This window comes from Carassius gibelio, chromosome B10 (genome assembly GCF_023724105.1).
Source record: "Carassius gibelio isolate Cgi1373 ecotype wild population from Czech Republic chromosome B10, carGib1.2-hapl.c, whole genome shotgun sequence".
In the NCBI taxonomy this organism is placed as follows: domain Eukaryota; kingdom Metazoa; phylum Chordata; class Actinopteri; order Cypriniformes; family Cyprinidae; genus Carassius; species Carassius gibelio.
Window position 1 is genome coordinate 5,149,618 of NC_068405.1, and position 16,686 is coordinate 5,166,303.

Genomic DNA, 16,686 nt, shown 5'->3' on the forward strand with positions numbered 1-16,686 from the left:
TATAGCCACCAGAGGGCACACTTTGTAGTTTTGTTTATCTGGACTTCAGTTCCCATCATCCTTTGCGTTGACATTCTAGTCTCATTACATTTAGCTGTGTCTCATTATCTTGTTAACTCACCCTCATATAAGCTTATATATATTTCTGTGTCCTTAATTGCTAGTTGATTGTTTTGTTATGTGATTCTTTATTCAGTTCTTGGATTATTAAATAAATGCTGCATTGGATCATCCTGTTTGTGAGTGTACTGTGACAGGTTTTCCACTCTCAATAAATGAATACTAGACAGACCTGTATTAAAAGCATTGTGACCATTTCACAATATTGCCTCATTTTCAAACATTCACTTATTGATATATTCAATCATCACCCAGCCTGATTAACAATATAATACAATATATGTCTGTTTGGGAGCAGCATCATATGCATATTCACACCTTGTATGGTTTCTGTCCGTATGAAAAGGCCTCCCACATCAGGACTCCAAAGCTCCACACGTCACTCTTGGAGGAGAACTTCAGGTAGTTCATGCACTCGGGAGCGTACCACTTCAGCGGCCATTTACCATGACCTTTGGCCTACAGGAGCAGCGAACAAAGATCAGCCAGGAATACATTCATCTCAAGCCCATTCTACTTTACTAACACGAAGCTGTGTAATGAAGGTATGGCTTTCATTCCTGGTATATGTGATTAGTTCCTGGTGACTATACCTTGTAATAGTTCTCCTCTTCTGCCAGGGCTTTAGAGAGTCCAAAGTCACTGATCTTGGCGTAGTGCTGAGTCACTAGAAGCACGTTCCTGGCTGCCAGATCTCTGTGAACAAAGTTGTGCTCTTCCAGATATTTCATTCCCATAGAGACCTGATGAACCAGCTCGGTGATGTTCTTCATAGAGATGTGTCTGCAAATACACAAAGTGAAAATCTATTAACAATACAAACTGCACAAGCTCAATCTCCTCACATGGACCCAAACCAATAACCAAATACATGAACTTCTCAAATCCATTAGGTGGAGTGTATGCAAGTTTATTAAAAACTGTTAAAATAAAGATGCTTAAAAGGTTGCCATCGAAGAACCATTTTTGGTTCCACAAAGAAACGTTCAGTCACAGGTTCTTTAAAAAATGACTCTTTATAATCTGAAGAACCTTTTGTTAAACAGAAAGGTTCCTCAGATGTTAGTTAAAGTTTCTTTATGGATATATTTAGACAAAAAGGTTCTTCTATGGCATCGTGAAGCACCTTTATTTTTAAGAGTGTTGTGTCATTTTGGTGAAATCAATGCATGAAGCACAGCTCACACAGGTCAAACCAAGCAGCTTTCTATTGGTCAGTTTGCATAACCAACGCAAGCAAAGCCTGCTTAGGAAACGTCTGATCCTGTGCATTTTTATTTAAAAGACTGGATAGTGTCTGGTTCTTACCACTGGTTCTTGTCATGTCAAGAATAAACAATATTTATATAGTTCACTTCTAACATCTAAAGTTGTAGCTGTTGCAATTGTGAACAAACATTAACAATTGTTTTTTCTGTTACATTAACATTATGTACATAATGTATAGTAGCATTAACACTTTAGATTAGGAAACTAACTATTAACTAGCTGCTTCTTAGCATGCACATTTATAATGGCTTATTCTGCATAACCATATTTTAATCTTAAACCTTAAAACAACCCAAAACCTAAACATAGCTACTACAACAACTACCTTACTTGTTATCAATATGCAGCAAATTAGGAGTTTCTGATATTAATAAATATGAATAAATTATGTTAGCTTATGCGTTTACTAATGTTCTTTGTGCATCGCACACAGTGCTGACAGTCATGACTTCAGAAAACCTGGAATATAGTGCACAGTTTTAAGGTACTATGATGAGTTTTTGTCATTTTTGACTCGTTCACTGTGGTAACTTTTAAGTTAAATAGCTGCTTAACGGTAATAACATTTAGTGAATGTAGTTCCTCCACATTGTTTTTCAATGCATATTACTCTATTCACAGTTCAGCACAGCTCTCATATGTCCTGTAGTATGTCTAGCGTGGCGTACCTGTTCTTCTGGAGGAACTTGTGCAGCGGCCCCAGCTCCGCCAGCTCCATGACCAGCATGAGGTTCTCCGCTTCACAGATGCCGATCATACGGACGATGTATGGGTTATCCAGCTGCTGCATGACGCTCGCTTCCCGCAGCATCTCGTCCTTCACCGCCGCATTATTATCATCATTCTTCAGGATCTTAACAGCAACGATCTTCTGTGTCCTGCATCAAGCACAAAAGAAGATCCAGAGTCCAAGTTGGAAATCATGACATCAATACTTCTGCAATACATGAGGAAGCAGAGCAAACCACTAATGACTCATACACTGTGGCACACACACACACACTAACTCAAATCCTCTAAACTTAAACTTGGTCAACTCACTTCTTCATCTGGTAGACTCCTCTCAGGACAGTGCCGAAGTTGCCTGAGCCCAGCTCTCCATCCTCCAGAGTCAGGTCGCTCCGCTTCACTGTGGTTGACCGCAGCTCTTCAGGATCGGCGTATGGACTCTCATACACCTGAGTGTCCATCGGCATAGCATCTGTCAAAACAGAAGTGTAACAGTTTAGATTACAAGATCATTTAAACAAGTGCTAGTGTTTTGAAGCATGTCAACTAACCTGTGTTGAAGTTATTAGGCTTACCTGTATGAAGGTCCAGGTTTGGTCTGAGGTTATATGTGTTTTCGATTGGAGCCTACAAGCACACGACACAATTACAACTGTGAAAATAGACAGATTCACATAGAAAAAGCTGATAGGACACAGGCATGTTATCTGAAATGCCTGCATGCATCGATGGGACAGAGGGGCAGGGTCAAACCAAACTTTCCTGTGTTCTTCATGGCACCTTAAATCAGTATCGAATGCGTAATTGCATTTACTGAGATGTTTCAATGGTAACCGAATGGCAATTCGTTATACGTGATGCGATCAGTGTCCATGAAGAAGAGGAGAAACTTCTTCCAAGGTCAAAAGCCAACACACAGTGTATAAATTAAAAAAAGAGATTGATAACTATGTCATTTCTATAATTAAAAAAGAGTGATTGAGAAGGAGAATGAAAATATGGAGGTATGATTGGGGTAACGGCACCTCAATATCAACACAAATGATTGCCGTCTCTTCCGAAAAACAGCCAGTCATTGCCTTTGTTCGAAGCGGATTGATTTGGTGACCGACTGAAACACTTGGCACAGGCCGCAACTTTTTTTTACTTGTAAATAGCACTTCTTATACAAAGTGTACAGCAGACTGATTCCAGTCAGTCAGCTCTTCTTTTGTGCCAGATTCCTTCAAATGCATAATCAAGTGTTATTAATGTATACGTAATGTATTGAATGCAATCGCTCTTTTAAAATTCAAATGAAGGCAACATCTATGATCCACCTTATTTTTCAGTATGGAAGTAAGTGGACGAAAAAGTACAGTAAATGGTCAAAATGTTTGCACTATATACCAGTGTGTTTATAATTAAGATTATACATTAAAATAATATGGCAAGCATTTATCAAGCAGCAAAACGAGCTGTATTTACAGCTTAAAATAGCTGGAAGTGGATGACACCGGAAGCCAGAGATATTAACTTTACGAATGTCCATGCCTGCCACATTTTTCAATAGTAGTGTCTCTAAAAGTAGCTTCATTTTATGCAAGTGATGTAAATATGCTGACTATTCCAGTCTATGTCTATGTTTTTTTTCTCTCTCACTGATGGATGTAAGAGATAAATAAAATCCACAAATTAAAATATGCAATTCTCTGAATAAATACTGTAACCAACATTACCAATGCAGCGTAGCATAATAAAAATATATTTAGAGTTGTGCTATTTTACTAGGTCGGAGAAAAATGGTTTAAAACCTCTTAAACCAGTCTAAGCTGGACTAGTTTTTTAGTTCCCGAAACCCAAGACCAGCTCAGACCAGCAAGACACGTGAATACTATAGTATATAAATATAAAGTATTCCAAAAAACATTTAACTACAGAAAAAAACAAATCAACTCAAGCCCATGTGCCCTGACTTACATCCTTTATCCACCTTATTTTGCAAGGTATTTTTTTTTAATGTGCGAGATTTCCAATCCATTATCCACTACTGTTAAATAACTAGAAGAATAACAAAATGCAGTAGACTGTAAATGGTAAATTTGCACTTCAAACCAATGTGTTTATGATTTTACTAATAAATAAATGACACTGGAAGCCTCGCACATTAAAAACAGTCATGCTCACACTTATTTTAAAAATAAGGTGGATAGGTTATCAAGGTGGGTCAACAAAAAATCTTCAACCGTTCTTTAGAGTTTGAATCAGAACCTGATTGGTTATTTAGTTTTTGCTGGTGATTGGATGTGATGTACAGGGCAGTGAATGGAGGAAGAGACCAGAGAGGGGTCGAAGTCAGAAGAAAAAACCACACGCAAGCAAAGCGGGGGTCCTACCACTGCCAGTGGGGGATAGGGAGGAAGACAGGGGTGTGTTAGAGCACCTTTTTTTGGCCAGGTTTGGGGAAGGAGTATGATTTGATTCTGGAGAGAATCCCACCTGTGGCACCTAGCTAGAAACCACAATTTTAAAGAGCATTAGGTTATTTTTATCCTACACTATTTGATGCTAATGTTTAATGCTATACATCCATGAGCCATTCTTCAATAATTAAATTAACTAATTCAACGTACATTCAGCACATTTACATGATAGCGTTTGAAGTGGGCCTTGTGTTAAATGGATTTGTACAGTCTAGGTCAGTGGTTCTCAGCAGGCTTTGCTTCTGGACTTCTTTGTATAAACGTCTTTAAAGTGTATTACATAAACTGTATAAACCCAGTAATGTGTAAATTAGTTTATGTGACATTAGACACTGAATACAGATATGAACTGCAGAGGTTTCATGCTCTTTGGCAGCCAATAATTCAAAGCACAAAACAAATCTTGGTCAGAACATAAAATGTCGGCTTCTTACCCTGAATTATTTGAGGATGAGGAAATATAATAAGCTTTATTTTGCTTTGCTGTCTGGAACATGGTGATGGGGAAAAAATGAGATGAGAGACAAAATCATATTTCAGTGCATTTGTGGCTACTTGTAAAAGTTTTGCATTCCACCAAGAAACTCTGCAGCAGATTCTTGGCTAACTTTTGTTTTCCTCGAGAGTGACATTACCCCCTCCTCCACGGAGCAGCTGCCAGATGCGCCACCCGAACCCAAGGGAAGACCAAAAACACAAAGAGACCAGGAGGGAGGTGGAGCGGCGGAGGACCAGGGGGAGGGACGGAGGGCCAGGTAAAATGGGGAAAACAGAGACAAGAGGACCAGGTAAAAATGGGGAAACAGAGACAATAGGACCAGGTAAAAATGGGGAAACAGAGACAAGACGACCAGGTAAAATGGGGAAACAGAGACAATAGGACCAGGTAAAAATGGGGAAACAGAGACAAGACGACCAGGTAAAATGGGAAAAACAGAGACAATAGGACCAGGTAAAAATGGGGAAACAGAGACAAGACGACCAGGTAAAATGGGGAAACAGAGACAATAGGACCAGGTAAAAATGGGGAAACAGAGACAAGACGACCAGGTAAAATGGGAAAAACAGAGACAATAGGACCAGGTAAAAATGGGGAAACAGAGACAAGACGACCAGGTAAAATGGGGAAACAGAGACAATAGGACCAGGTAAAAATGAGGAAACAGAGACAAGACGACCAGGTAAAATGGGAAAAACAGAGACAATAGGACCAGGTAAAAATGGGGAAACAGAGACAAGACGACCAGGTAAAATGGGGAAACAAAGACAAGACGAGTACAACACAAAACAAAGAGTCCAGGAGGTGGAGGTGGACCGGTGGAGGATCAAGGGGAGGGACGGAGGGCCAGGTCCTTAGAGGGAAACAAAAAGAAAGACACAGACAAGAAACCCAGGAGGGAGGTGGACTGGCGGAGGACCAGGGGGAGGGACGGAGGGCTAGGTCCAAAGGTGGAAAACAGGCAGAAGAATGAAAAAAAAAAAAAACACAAGTCCAGGAAGGACATAGCGTGACGCCCACCAGGGCAGAGCAGAAGACCACCACAACCATGTGGTCGGGATAGAAGCCCCCCAGGGCGGAGCAGAAGACCACCACAACCATGTGGTCGGGATAGAAGCCCCCCAGGGTGGAGCAGAAGACCACCACGTCCGTGTGGTCAGGACGGAAGCTCCCCAGGGTGGAGCAGAAGACCACCACAACCGTGTGGTCGGGATGGAAGCCCCCCAGGGTGGAGCAGAAGACCACCACAACCGTGTGGTCGGGATAGAAGCCCCCCAGGTCGGAGCAGAAGACCACCACAACCATGTGGTCAGGACGGAAGCCCCCCAGGGTGGAGCAGAAGACCACCACAACCGTGTGGTCGGGATAGAAGCCCCCCAGGGCGGAGCAGAAGACCACCACAACCATGTGGTCAGGACGGAAGCCCCCCAGGGTGGAGCAGAAGACCACCACAACTGTGTGGTCGGGATAGAAGCCCCCCAGGGCGGAGCAGAAGACCACCACAACCATGTGGTCAGGACGGAAGCCCCCCAGGGTGGAGCAGAAGACCACCACAACTGTGTGGTCGGGATAGAAGCCCCCCAGGGCGGAGCAGAAGACCACCACAACCATGTGGTCAGGACGGAAGCCCCCCAGGGTGGAGCAGAAGACCACCACAACTGTGTGGTCGAAACCGAAGCCCACCAGGGCTGCGCCGAAGACCACCAAAGTGGGATCGGACTGGCAGAAGAGCAAGTCTGGTAGGGCAAGTCTGAAACAAAGAACATGAACATGTTAAGGGTAGCCTCCTTGGCCACAACAGGAACAGCCGGGTGCTCAGAGAGTACAACTGAGATGTGACGAGCCTCTGGAAGTTCCGCAGAGGCGAGGAGAGACTCTGGTAGTTCAGCAGAGACGTGGAGAGGCTCTGATAGTTCAGCAGAGACGTGGGGAGGCTCTGGTAGTTCATCAGAGATGTGGAGAGGCTCTGGTAGTTCCACAGAGAAGTGACGAGACTCTGGTAATCCCATGGTGTTTATACTGGATTCAACGGTGACTAACCCTGACTCTGGAGGGTCAACGGTAAATAGTCCTGACTCAGGAAGGTCAACGGTGACTAGCCCTGATTCTGGAAGGTCGACGGTGACTAACCCGGACTCTGGAAGGTTGACGGTGACTAACCCTGACTCTGGACGGTCAATGGTGACTAACCCTGACTCTGGAGGGTCCACAAACACCTGACTCGACTCTGGAGGGTTCATGAGCACCTGACTCGACTCTGGAGGGTCAACCGGAACCTGACTCAACTCTGGAAAGTCAACTGGCACCTGACTCGACTCTGGAGGGTCAACAGGAACTAGCCCTGACTCTGGAAGGTCAACGATGACTGACCCTGACTCTGGAAGGTCGACGGTGACTAACCCTGACTCTGGAAGGTCAACGGTGACTAACCCTGACTCTGGAGGGTCCATGAGCACCTGACTCGACTCTGGAGGGTCAACTGGAACCTGACTCGACTCTGGAGGGTCATCTGGAACTTGACTCGACTCTGGAGGGTCGACTGGAACCTGACTCGAGTCTGGAGGGTCAACGAGAATATGACTCGAATCTGGAGGGTCAACCGGAATCTGACTCAACTCAGGAAAGCCCACTGTAGCTGCCATCCTCTGCAGTGGCTCCGGGCTGGCGGCCACCTTGTGCAGTGGTGCTGGGTTGGTGGCCATCTTGTACTGTGGCGCTGGCTCAGCAGACGGGACGTGAACAGTCTCTGGATCAACAGACGTGACGTGAACACTCCTGGGAATCTCTAGGCTTTTGGATAGCGTGGAGAAATAATGCAAAAATGTTTGACTTGCGCCTTTCTCCCCTCTCCGTCCACAATGGTGAGACGGCGGCTCCCATCCGAACTCAGGGTCGATGGGGGGCCATAGTGGAAAGTGATGCCGGACCTCCTCTCGACCACTCACTCCTGAGCAACCTCCCCTTGTCCCACGAAACACGACCAGGCGGGTAACCTCAAAACCAATTCCTCTATCCCGCTCAGTGGCTGGGGAGGAAGTATCAAAAAACATACTGCTGGATTTTAACGATGGAGTCCTTCTGTGACGATCGCGACCAGTCAAACACAGGGTGAGAGAGAGATCCAATCGCAGGTATTTTATTGAGGGTTAATCCAAATCGTGGTCGATACAAGCCAAGGTCAAAACCAAAACAGCAGTCCAAAACAAACAAATAAATAAACAAAGGAGAGAACAGGAAAGGGAAAGGAATGGGAACTCGGATGACGAGAAGACAATGGAGAATCTCGGAGGACGAGAAGACTGGAAACACGAAAGGTAAGGACTCCATACAAACAACAGGAAAAGACTGGTAAATATAGGGAGACTAATGACAATAAAGTGAATGCACCTGGTGCAATTAGCAGGGGTGCAATTACTGTGATGACAGGACAAGACTAGTGGAATACTAGTGCCTACGGTGAAGTGCCTAAGGGGAAGTGAGCCCACTAGTGGACAGCCAGGGAAACAGAGACTAGACAGCGTGACAGAGAGCAAATGCAAAGTTTCTTGGACAAACTTTCCCTTTGAGCTAGTGCAATGTTTCTCAGAGGAATTCATCATTTTTGGGAACGAATGCAAACATTCATGAATGATTAGGAAGTTAATTACACAATTTCTTTCCAAGTTCCAAGTTTCTTGAGGGAATCCAATAGTTTTTTATTTTCTTTGTGCATGAATGCAAAGTTTCTTGGAGGAATTTTCCCTCCCATCTCATGTTCTTTCCATCATCATGTCTGTAAATTGTTTAGTTGCATTAAGCATTGTCTCTCCCTATTGTCTGAGACAGCACTTTTGGGTCACAAACCCACCAGTTGAGAACCACTTTATTTTCATTTTACACCAAGTGTAATTAACTGTAAAAAGTTTCCTTTAAATTGTGTCTATGTTTAGTGAAACAACTAACAATTATCTGTGGATCATTGGAACAGTACAAGAGTCCTGAATGTGAGTGGTTTATATAGTCTGACATGTCAGTGCACTTTAAAGTCTTTTCTTTAAAGCCAGCTGATACGAGAACACATGGTCCCTGCTGCGTTTCTTAGAGATGTGACTGTACTTACGACAGGTCTCGGACAGGTCTCGGTGAGCACTCGGAGCAGGCCGTCAGGTTTGTATGAGTAATGTTCAACCAGCTGTAACACACAACACAGTGACCATCAAAGCCTGATTCTGGACATCATCTCAGAATCACACAGTATTGTGGTTACGCTTCTCACACTTAGGCCTGTTTCATCAGTCGATTACTCTCATCAATGTACTGTCACGTAAAGCTTCAGCTGAAAATAATAGATATATATTACATACGCAATATATAGAGGAGGCTTGTTTTATTGAACTTAAAGCACGACTTCAATGAGCACACCTTTGTTTGTAGTGATGCATCACCGAAATCAACCTATTTCTATCTCACTTTCATTGCAAACTGACCTCATTCGAAGCATGCACTCACTTCTCTCCTAATCACAGTGTGAGAGATGTTTCTGAGGGCTAGTTAATGCCCTAGCTGAACCTTTGATGAAGTGCATCATGAATCAGGAAATCTAAATATAACGTGTGTTTGTCCAGTTGGTCACCAGATACAAACAACTGTCTAATTCTACAAGATCCTCTTCAGGACATCAGCAAATACAGCATGCATAATACAGGGTTGCCAACTTTTAAGTTCGATTCAATATCAATTAATGTGTATATACTGTAAAAATAAAGGGGAATACAAATATTTTATTGAATCCAGTCAAATGCATTTTAAAGCACCATTTTAAACAGTATTTGCTTGCATTCATTGTGTGTAATTATGCGAGTATAATTAAAAAAGGATGTAGGCCTAAGTTATTAACTTTTTTAATTTCTCATTTAAAAATATGTTGTTTAATTTTGTCTAAGTATGTATTCAAATGTAGAACTTAAAACTAAATAATGCAAGTATGACCTGCAATATTCTAGATATATTTAGTAAAGAGCCATACAGGTAGTGGGTTAATCATGACATTACATATTAAAACTATTTGTTTTAACTGACCACAAATTGACTCTAATTTGCATATTTGCATTGTAATTTAAAACCTTTCTATTTTAACATACTACACTAATTGTTATATACATATTAAAAAAAATATATAATTGCACAAATAGTATTTAGTGCCAAATAATCTTTTCAAAATATTAAATAAATAATATTGAACTAAAATGTTCTGTTTCGTCACATTATAAGTAAGCAATACCCGAGGGTTAAGGAAACCATATTAATGTTGCATCTCCATCACTCTCCAGAATAAAATGATAGTGTAAATGCCATCGACGTAATAATCAATGCATACTATGATGTAATGTTTACCAAAAAATTGCTGCAAATAATACCTGTATAATGAATGGTCAACGCTGGTTTGTTTGGAGAGCTCTGTGGATCACGTGACCGCGCGGCGAAATCAAAGCGTGTCGCAACTTTTGCTTTAAATGAAGCGCTAAATTTGATGATTTACGCCATATTAAGTGCATCATATGAAGTGCGCCAAAACGCTATTTACTGATATAATTTAGTATTAAAAAGTAAAAAAATTGTAATCTGAGACGTGTCATATCACAAGCAGGGCTGTCACTTTGGCGTGAGATTTACAGCGTGAGAGCGCGAGACGCAGCCTGATAGCGTGAGTCTCGCGCCAGATGCGTGAGAGCTGGCAACCCTGCCTAAAATAACAATGCATTACTCTTTGCTAATTATCTGAGGTCATTATTTTCCACATATAGCGTACTTGTCAAAAGTTTTCAGTGTCCTTCAGAAATCATAAATATTATATATTTGAGCACAGCCTTGGCGAGCAGGTCCAATTCTCATTAGTAACAACCCTTTTTTGCCTCAATAAACTAATAATTAGCTGTTTATTATTAGATAGTAAGGTACTTGTTAAGTTTAGGGGATGTAGAATATGTGCTTTATAACCAGTGTTAATAATATGCATGCTTATAAGCAACTAGTTGATAGTGAGAATTGGTCCCTATACTAAAGTGTTACCAAGAGATTTCAGTTTCCACACTTTTGACAAGCACGGTATGTAGGTCAGTGAAGTCTCAGCCAGGTTTTGACAGGGTTATTTACCTGCCAAAGTGTGTCGAACTTCTTCCCGTCAGGGATGGAGAGCTTGCCAGCCCTGTCTTTATCAATGCGATAGTGCATGACTTGGTTATTGTGCAGGAGACACAGAGCGTAGGACACGTTCCTGCTGTTGCTTTCTCTTTGTCTAATTCTGTCAGGATGAGAGAGAACGAAACAGTAGCTGTTAAGCAGAAGATAATAATAGGCTCTTGCATACTGTGCTGTGGTTATATAATACACAAATCAACACTAGATGGAGCCGGAGGAGAAAAACTGAACGCTTTTCAAAGCACTACTGAGACCGATGTACAGTGGATGTAGTTGTAAACTAATATTTTAATATACACAATAAAGAATATAATATAAGATAACTATATTTTTGAAAAGCTTTAGTAAAAAAATAAAATAAAATAGCGAGTTCAAAGCCGATGATATGATCTCAAGATGGTCTTATAAGCAAACTTTCTTCTTTTTCCATTGTTTAGTGCACTTCATCACAAGCGTGTGTTTTAAGATGGTGGCAAGTGTTCTATTTAAAGCAAGCGCACACTGTAGTGACATGCACTTCCTCCACCCAGCACACTCGTCTTCGGTCACTTCAGGAAGTCCTCTCCAACAGTGTGACAGCGGAAACCACACGCTGCCTCTCTGCATCGCTTCTTTCACTTCAGAGCAGTCCAAAGCCCTGCTGAATTCAGCCTGCACCTGCTGTAGCTTCTCAAAGACATCTCTTCACAACAGTTGCGGGATTCACATTTTAAGATGATTGATGAACTTAAAATAAATATAAATATACATTAGGTGATATCCAATCTTGATCTAGACACTAAAAATGATTAGAGTGCATAAATATAATAACCACAACTCTGAACGACTAACATTCGTTTAGAAAAAAAAACAAATTAAGATACACTACCATTCAAAAGACTCTTCCCCTCACCAAGGCTGAGTTAATTTGTTTAAAAATACAGTAAAAGCAGCAAAACTGTGATAAATTACGATTTCAAATAACAGCTTTCTATGTGAATATATTTTAAAGTGTAATTTATTCCTGTGATGCGGCGCTGTCACACGATCCTTCAGAAATCTGATGCTCAAGAAACACAGTTGTGCTGCTTCCCATTTTTTTGGAAACTGACATATATTTTTCAAGATTCTTTGATTTCAAAAGAGTAAAACAACAGCAACTATTTCAAATCTTAAATGCACTTTATTTTAAGGTGTCTGTGTTGCAGTGTAATTATACATTGAAGTACTGAGTGATATTAATTAACGACATGTGCTTTGTACGGATTAGTGTTACTTATACAATAATGAATTGCTATTACCATAGTAAGTACATGTATCATGTGTAACAAGGCACCTTAAAATAACGTGTTACCAAAATCAAAAAGTGTTTACTGTCATCTGAATAAAAGTGTAATTTCTTAAAATAATAAATAAAAATCCTACTGACCTATATTATATGCTGTAGCTAATAAGGTATGGGTAAACTCTTAAAAATAATTAAAAGGTTGCCATAGAAGAACCATTTCTGGTTGCACAAAGAACCATTCCGTCAAAAGTTCTTTAAAGAACCGTCTCTTTCTTACCTTAAATCATCTGAAGAACCTTCTTTCGCCACAAATAACCTTTCGTGAAACAGAAAGGTGCTTCAGATGTTTAAGGTTCTTTTTGGAACCATTTAGACAAAAAAAGGTTCTTCTATGGCATCGTGAAGCACTTTTATTTGTATTATTTTATTATCATTGTTCTTGTTGTTGCCGAGTGAAGGAGACTCACAGGAATTTGCCGTTGACGTGTGAGCTCTTGAGCAGCCGCTGCTCTGAGTCCTCGCGGTCGATCTTGCCATGGAACCAGGGCATCTTCTCATGAGCTGTTGTGGCGATGAGTTTCTCCAGCTGAGGTCTCTGGCTGATGATAGCCTGCTCCAGCGCCGAGCCCTGTCACACCACAATACATCAAAAATCAGAAACTTCTGCTGTCTTATATCAACAATGTGCAGTTATGATTTCTTTAATGCAGCACAGCGGTGGCATAAATATATTCACAAATGCTGCAAACGTTCCAAAGTTGACTGCAACAACAAAATGTGTGAAGGTTATTATGACAACTTCTTTTATTCTTGTAAAAAGTAAGATGGGACTTTATCTATTAGGAACTGGGTGAAAATAGATGTAAAAGCGTTTATTATTTGTATAACATTTTCACTATTTTTTTTTTTTACAGTGATTGAAGGTGGTTGGAGGGGATTTGCTGGAAAAGTAAGGATGGTTTAAAACGTAACAAAAAAGAAAGTAGTTTCATGCAAAAGAAGACAAAGAAACAGTAAATAAATAGTAAAAACCTGAGCTCAATGCTCTATTAAAGCAATTGTTTCTAAACATAACTGAAGTCTGAGATACCAAACTCATGAGAAAGCATAACTATTTAACATTTTGGCCAATTTGTACAATTCATAAAAAAGGTAAGCATGAAGGCCATCAACATGAACATACTGTAACCATCTGTGGAGCACAGCAGATTATACTGTACAAAATATACAAAAGACATTGCACAAATTCATAGAAGTTCACCAGTAAAGTTACAGTACAGTGTTACTCGGCGTGCACGTGTGCTGCAAACCCTACAAGGTTTACGAGTTACGAAAGAGCAACTTTTGGTTACTCTTTGTTTTCAGCTGTCCTTATTACAGTGTAATTATACATTTAAATACTGAGTAAAACATGTATTTACTATAAATTAGCATTTGGCTTAGTGTTCCTTGTATGTAATTATGCATCATTTATTTTGATGTTCCCTTTTGAACTTTCTGTTGACAATAAGTAACATGTCAACAAACTCTCATCAGAGTATTAGTATACTCTCTGATTAATATCTGTTTATTGTTTATTGTGATGGTCTCCCAGCAGACATTGTACTGACTATAAATAACTTTGCAAGAACATGTCATCTTATTCTAACTCTACTAACTCTCTAATGAGATGCACCATTTCTTATAGTCAACAAAATATGTTCAAGGATATCAAAATAAAGTGAAATAATATGTGTAACCTTAAAATAAAGTGTAACCAAAATTAAATAAAGGATAACACTTTATTTAGACTATAAGTATGTATAGTGGACTGTTGAGATGAAGTGTCATCAGGTGCAGTACCCACCTGTAGGTTCCAGGTCTGTTTGACGTACTGCCGGATGAGCTGCTCCCTGAGGTCCTCGAAGGGCCCGACTTTAGGCTCGGTGCCGCGGGGCCGGTTGAAGGGCCTCTTCAGCAGACAGACGAGCCCGTCGGACTCCTGCGAGTGATAGTCGATCACATCTATAGGGGTTCTGTGAGATTTGCCACCGGCGATGGCGTAGGTGTCGTTCATCTCCCTCTCGATGGTGTAGTGGTAGAACTGGCGACTGTGGGCCACGGACAGAGCGTATCCGCCGAGGAAGCTGCGGCTCTGGCGGAGCAGGTACAGGCCGTCCCCCGCTCCTCCCTGACGCAGGTAATCCTCCGCATCCTCTCGCGTGATGTTCCCGAAGAAATACGGCAGCAAGTGCACCCTGTCTGCCATATCTGCTCAACCGTCTGCCAAAGCTCAGAGCACAGCTAATAACCTGAAAAACACAATGGGCCTCTGTTATGAAATGTTGTGCAGAAACCATCCTAAATTTGATCTTATGATCATCTCTCAAATGTGACCCTGGAACACAAAACAAGTCATAATATTTGAAGCAATAGCCAACAATACATTGTATATGGGGCAAAATTATCAAATTTTTTTTTTTCTGACAAAAACCATTAGGATACTAAGCAAAGATCATGTTCCATGAAGATATTTTGTAGTGCTGTCAAACGATTAATCGCATCCAAAATAAAAGTGTTTATTTACATAACATATCTGTGTATATTTATTATGTACTGTATATATAAATTCAAACACATGCATGCATATATATATATATATATATATATATATATATATATATATATATATATATATATATATATATATAAATTGTTTATATATTAAATCTATTATACGAAAATATTTTCTAAATTAATACTGTATGTATGTGTGTGTATTTATATATACATAATAAACATAAAACAGTCAACATACATATATCATGTTAACAAAAACTTTTATTTTGAGCTAGATTAATCGCGATTAATCATTTGACAGCATTAATATTTTGTAAATTTCCTACCATAAAAAATATATCAGAACTTAATTTTTGATTAGTAATATGCATAGCTAAGAACCTCATTTAAACAACTTTAAAGATGATTTTCTCAATATTTCGTTTTGTTGCTCTCTCAGATTCCAGATTTTCTAATAGTTGTATCTCGGCCAAATATTGTCCTCCCAACAAACCACACAATGGAAACATTATTTATTCAGCTTTCAGATTATGTATAAATGTTTAAATAACAAAATGGACTCTTATGACTGGTTTTGTGGTCCAGTGTCATTATTAAATGAAGGTACCCACATGCACCTCTCTTTCAGATGTAAATCTATGAATCGCTAATGATCTTAAACCTGCGCGCAGCTGAACACTTTCAGCTCTCTGCCTTGAAAACGACTCTTAATTAAAGTCATTAACATGTAAAAGATCACCAGTCATTGTCCAAATTCTTTCACTTAGAACAGCGAGCTGCAAAAACAGCTTACATTTTGAAGAGCCTGCAGTACTCTGACAAGAAGAAGTGTGTACGTCTGCTCAGAGCCTGACGTGAAGCTAAGTCCTGTAACAACGTCAAATACGAGCGCTGGCGTGGATTTCAGCGTACACACACACTCTAAGATTAAATCTGAGCATACACACGCTTTATAAATCAGGCCCAATGAGTAGATCATTTTCTTAGAAACCTAGATCATATTTTTAGTGAAAATCAGAGGGACTTCAAGCAAAAAACAATCAAATAAAAGGTTAACACTTCATTTTAAGGACCAACTCTCATTATTGACTACTAGCAAATTGGCTGGTTATAAAGAACATATTAATGTCTTATTCTGCATGCCCTTATTTAAGATCCCTTAATTTGAACCAATATTTAACAACTACCTTACTATTAATAATCAGCAAATTAGGAGTTTATTGATGAAAAAGTCATAGGTAATAGTGAAAACTGGTCCCTAAACTTAAGTGTGAGCGATAATGGGCTTTAATCGAATCATAAATGACTATAGTGTAAAGAAAATAAGCACTTAAGACTGTACATGAATAAATGTTGTGCACAACAATCTTTATTGCCGTGATAGCATTATAAATGCAATAAATTTTCAAAGAAAATGTCACTGGTTTCTAATGTCTTATCTTTATTACTATCTTTAGTTTCATTTTAACCTGCCTGACTGTTCCTTCTCATTTTTTGAGAACTACTCCACGCATATGTTCATTAAATGAACTATTTATTTTTTAACATTGCATCAATGTCTTGGTAAATTCTGAGGTTACTATGAATTATGAAACACTGGTTTA

The 16,686-nt window shown here is 40.1% G+C and overlaps 1 protein-coding gene across 4 annotated transcripts in view; it reads right to left on the minus strand.

Moving 5' to 3' along the window:
* Nucleotides 1–16,686, minus strand: part of syk (spleen tyrosine kinase) — a 37,938-nt gene that overhangs the window by 1,890 nt on the left and 19,362 nt on the right. For 3 of the 4 annotated variants that reach the window (XM_052567299.1, XM_052567298.1, XM_052567297.1), the window contains exons 2-11: nucleotides 14,370–14,814; nucleotides 12,991–13,151; nucleotides 11,212–11,359; nucleotides 9,179–9,250; nucleotides 4,541–4,609; nucleotides 2,694–2,745; nucleotides 2,431–2,590; nucleotides 2,058–2,267; nucleotides 714–903; nucleotides 439–579 (exon numbers count right to left, since the gene is read on the minus strand). In XM_052567299.1, the coding sequence (XP_052423259.1) occupies nucleotides 439–579; nucleotides 714–903; nucleotides 2,058–2,267; nucleotides 2,431–2,590; nucleotides 2,694–2,745; nucleotides 4,541–4,609; nucleotides 9,179–9,250; nucleotides 11,212–11,359; nucleotides 12,991–13,151; nucleotides 14,370–14,771 (1,605 nt within the window). In that variant the 5' untranslated portion in view covers nucleotides 14,772–14,814. The remainder of the gene's footprint in view (nucleotides 1–438; nucleotides 580–713; nucleotides 904–2,057; nucleotides 2,268–2,430; nucleotides 2,591–2,693; nucleotides 2,746–4,540; nucleotides 4,610–9,178; nucleotides 9,251–11,211; nucleotides 11,360–12,990; nucleotides 13,152–14,369; nucleotides 14,815–16,686) is intronic. The other variant, XM_052567300.1, reaches the window with a different exon arrangement.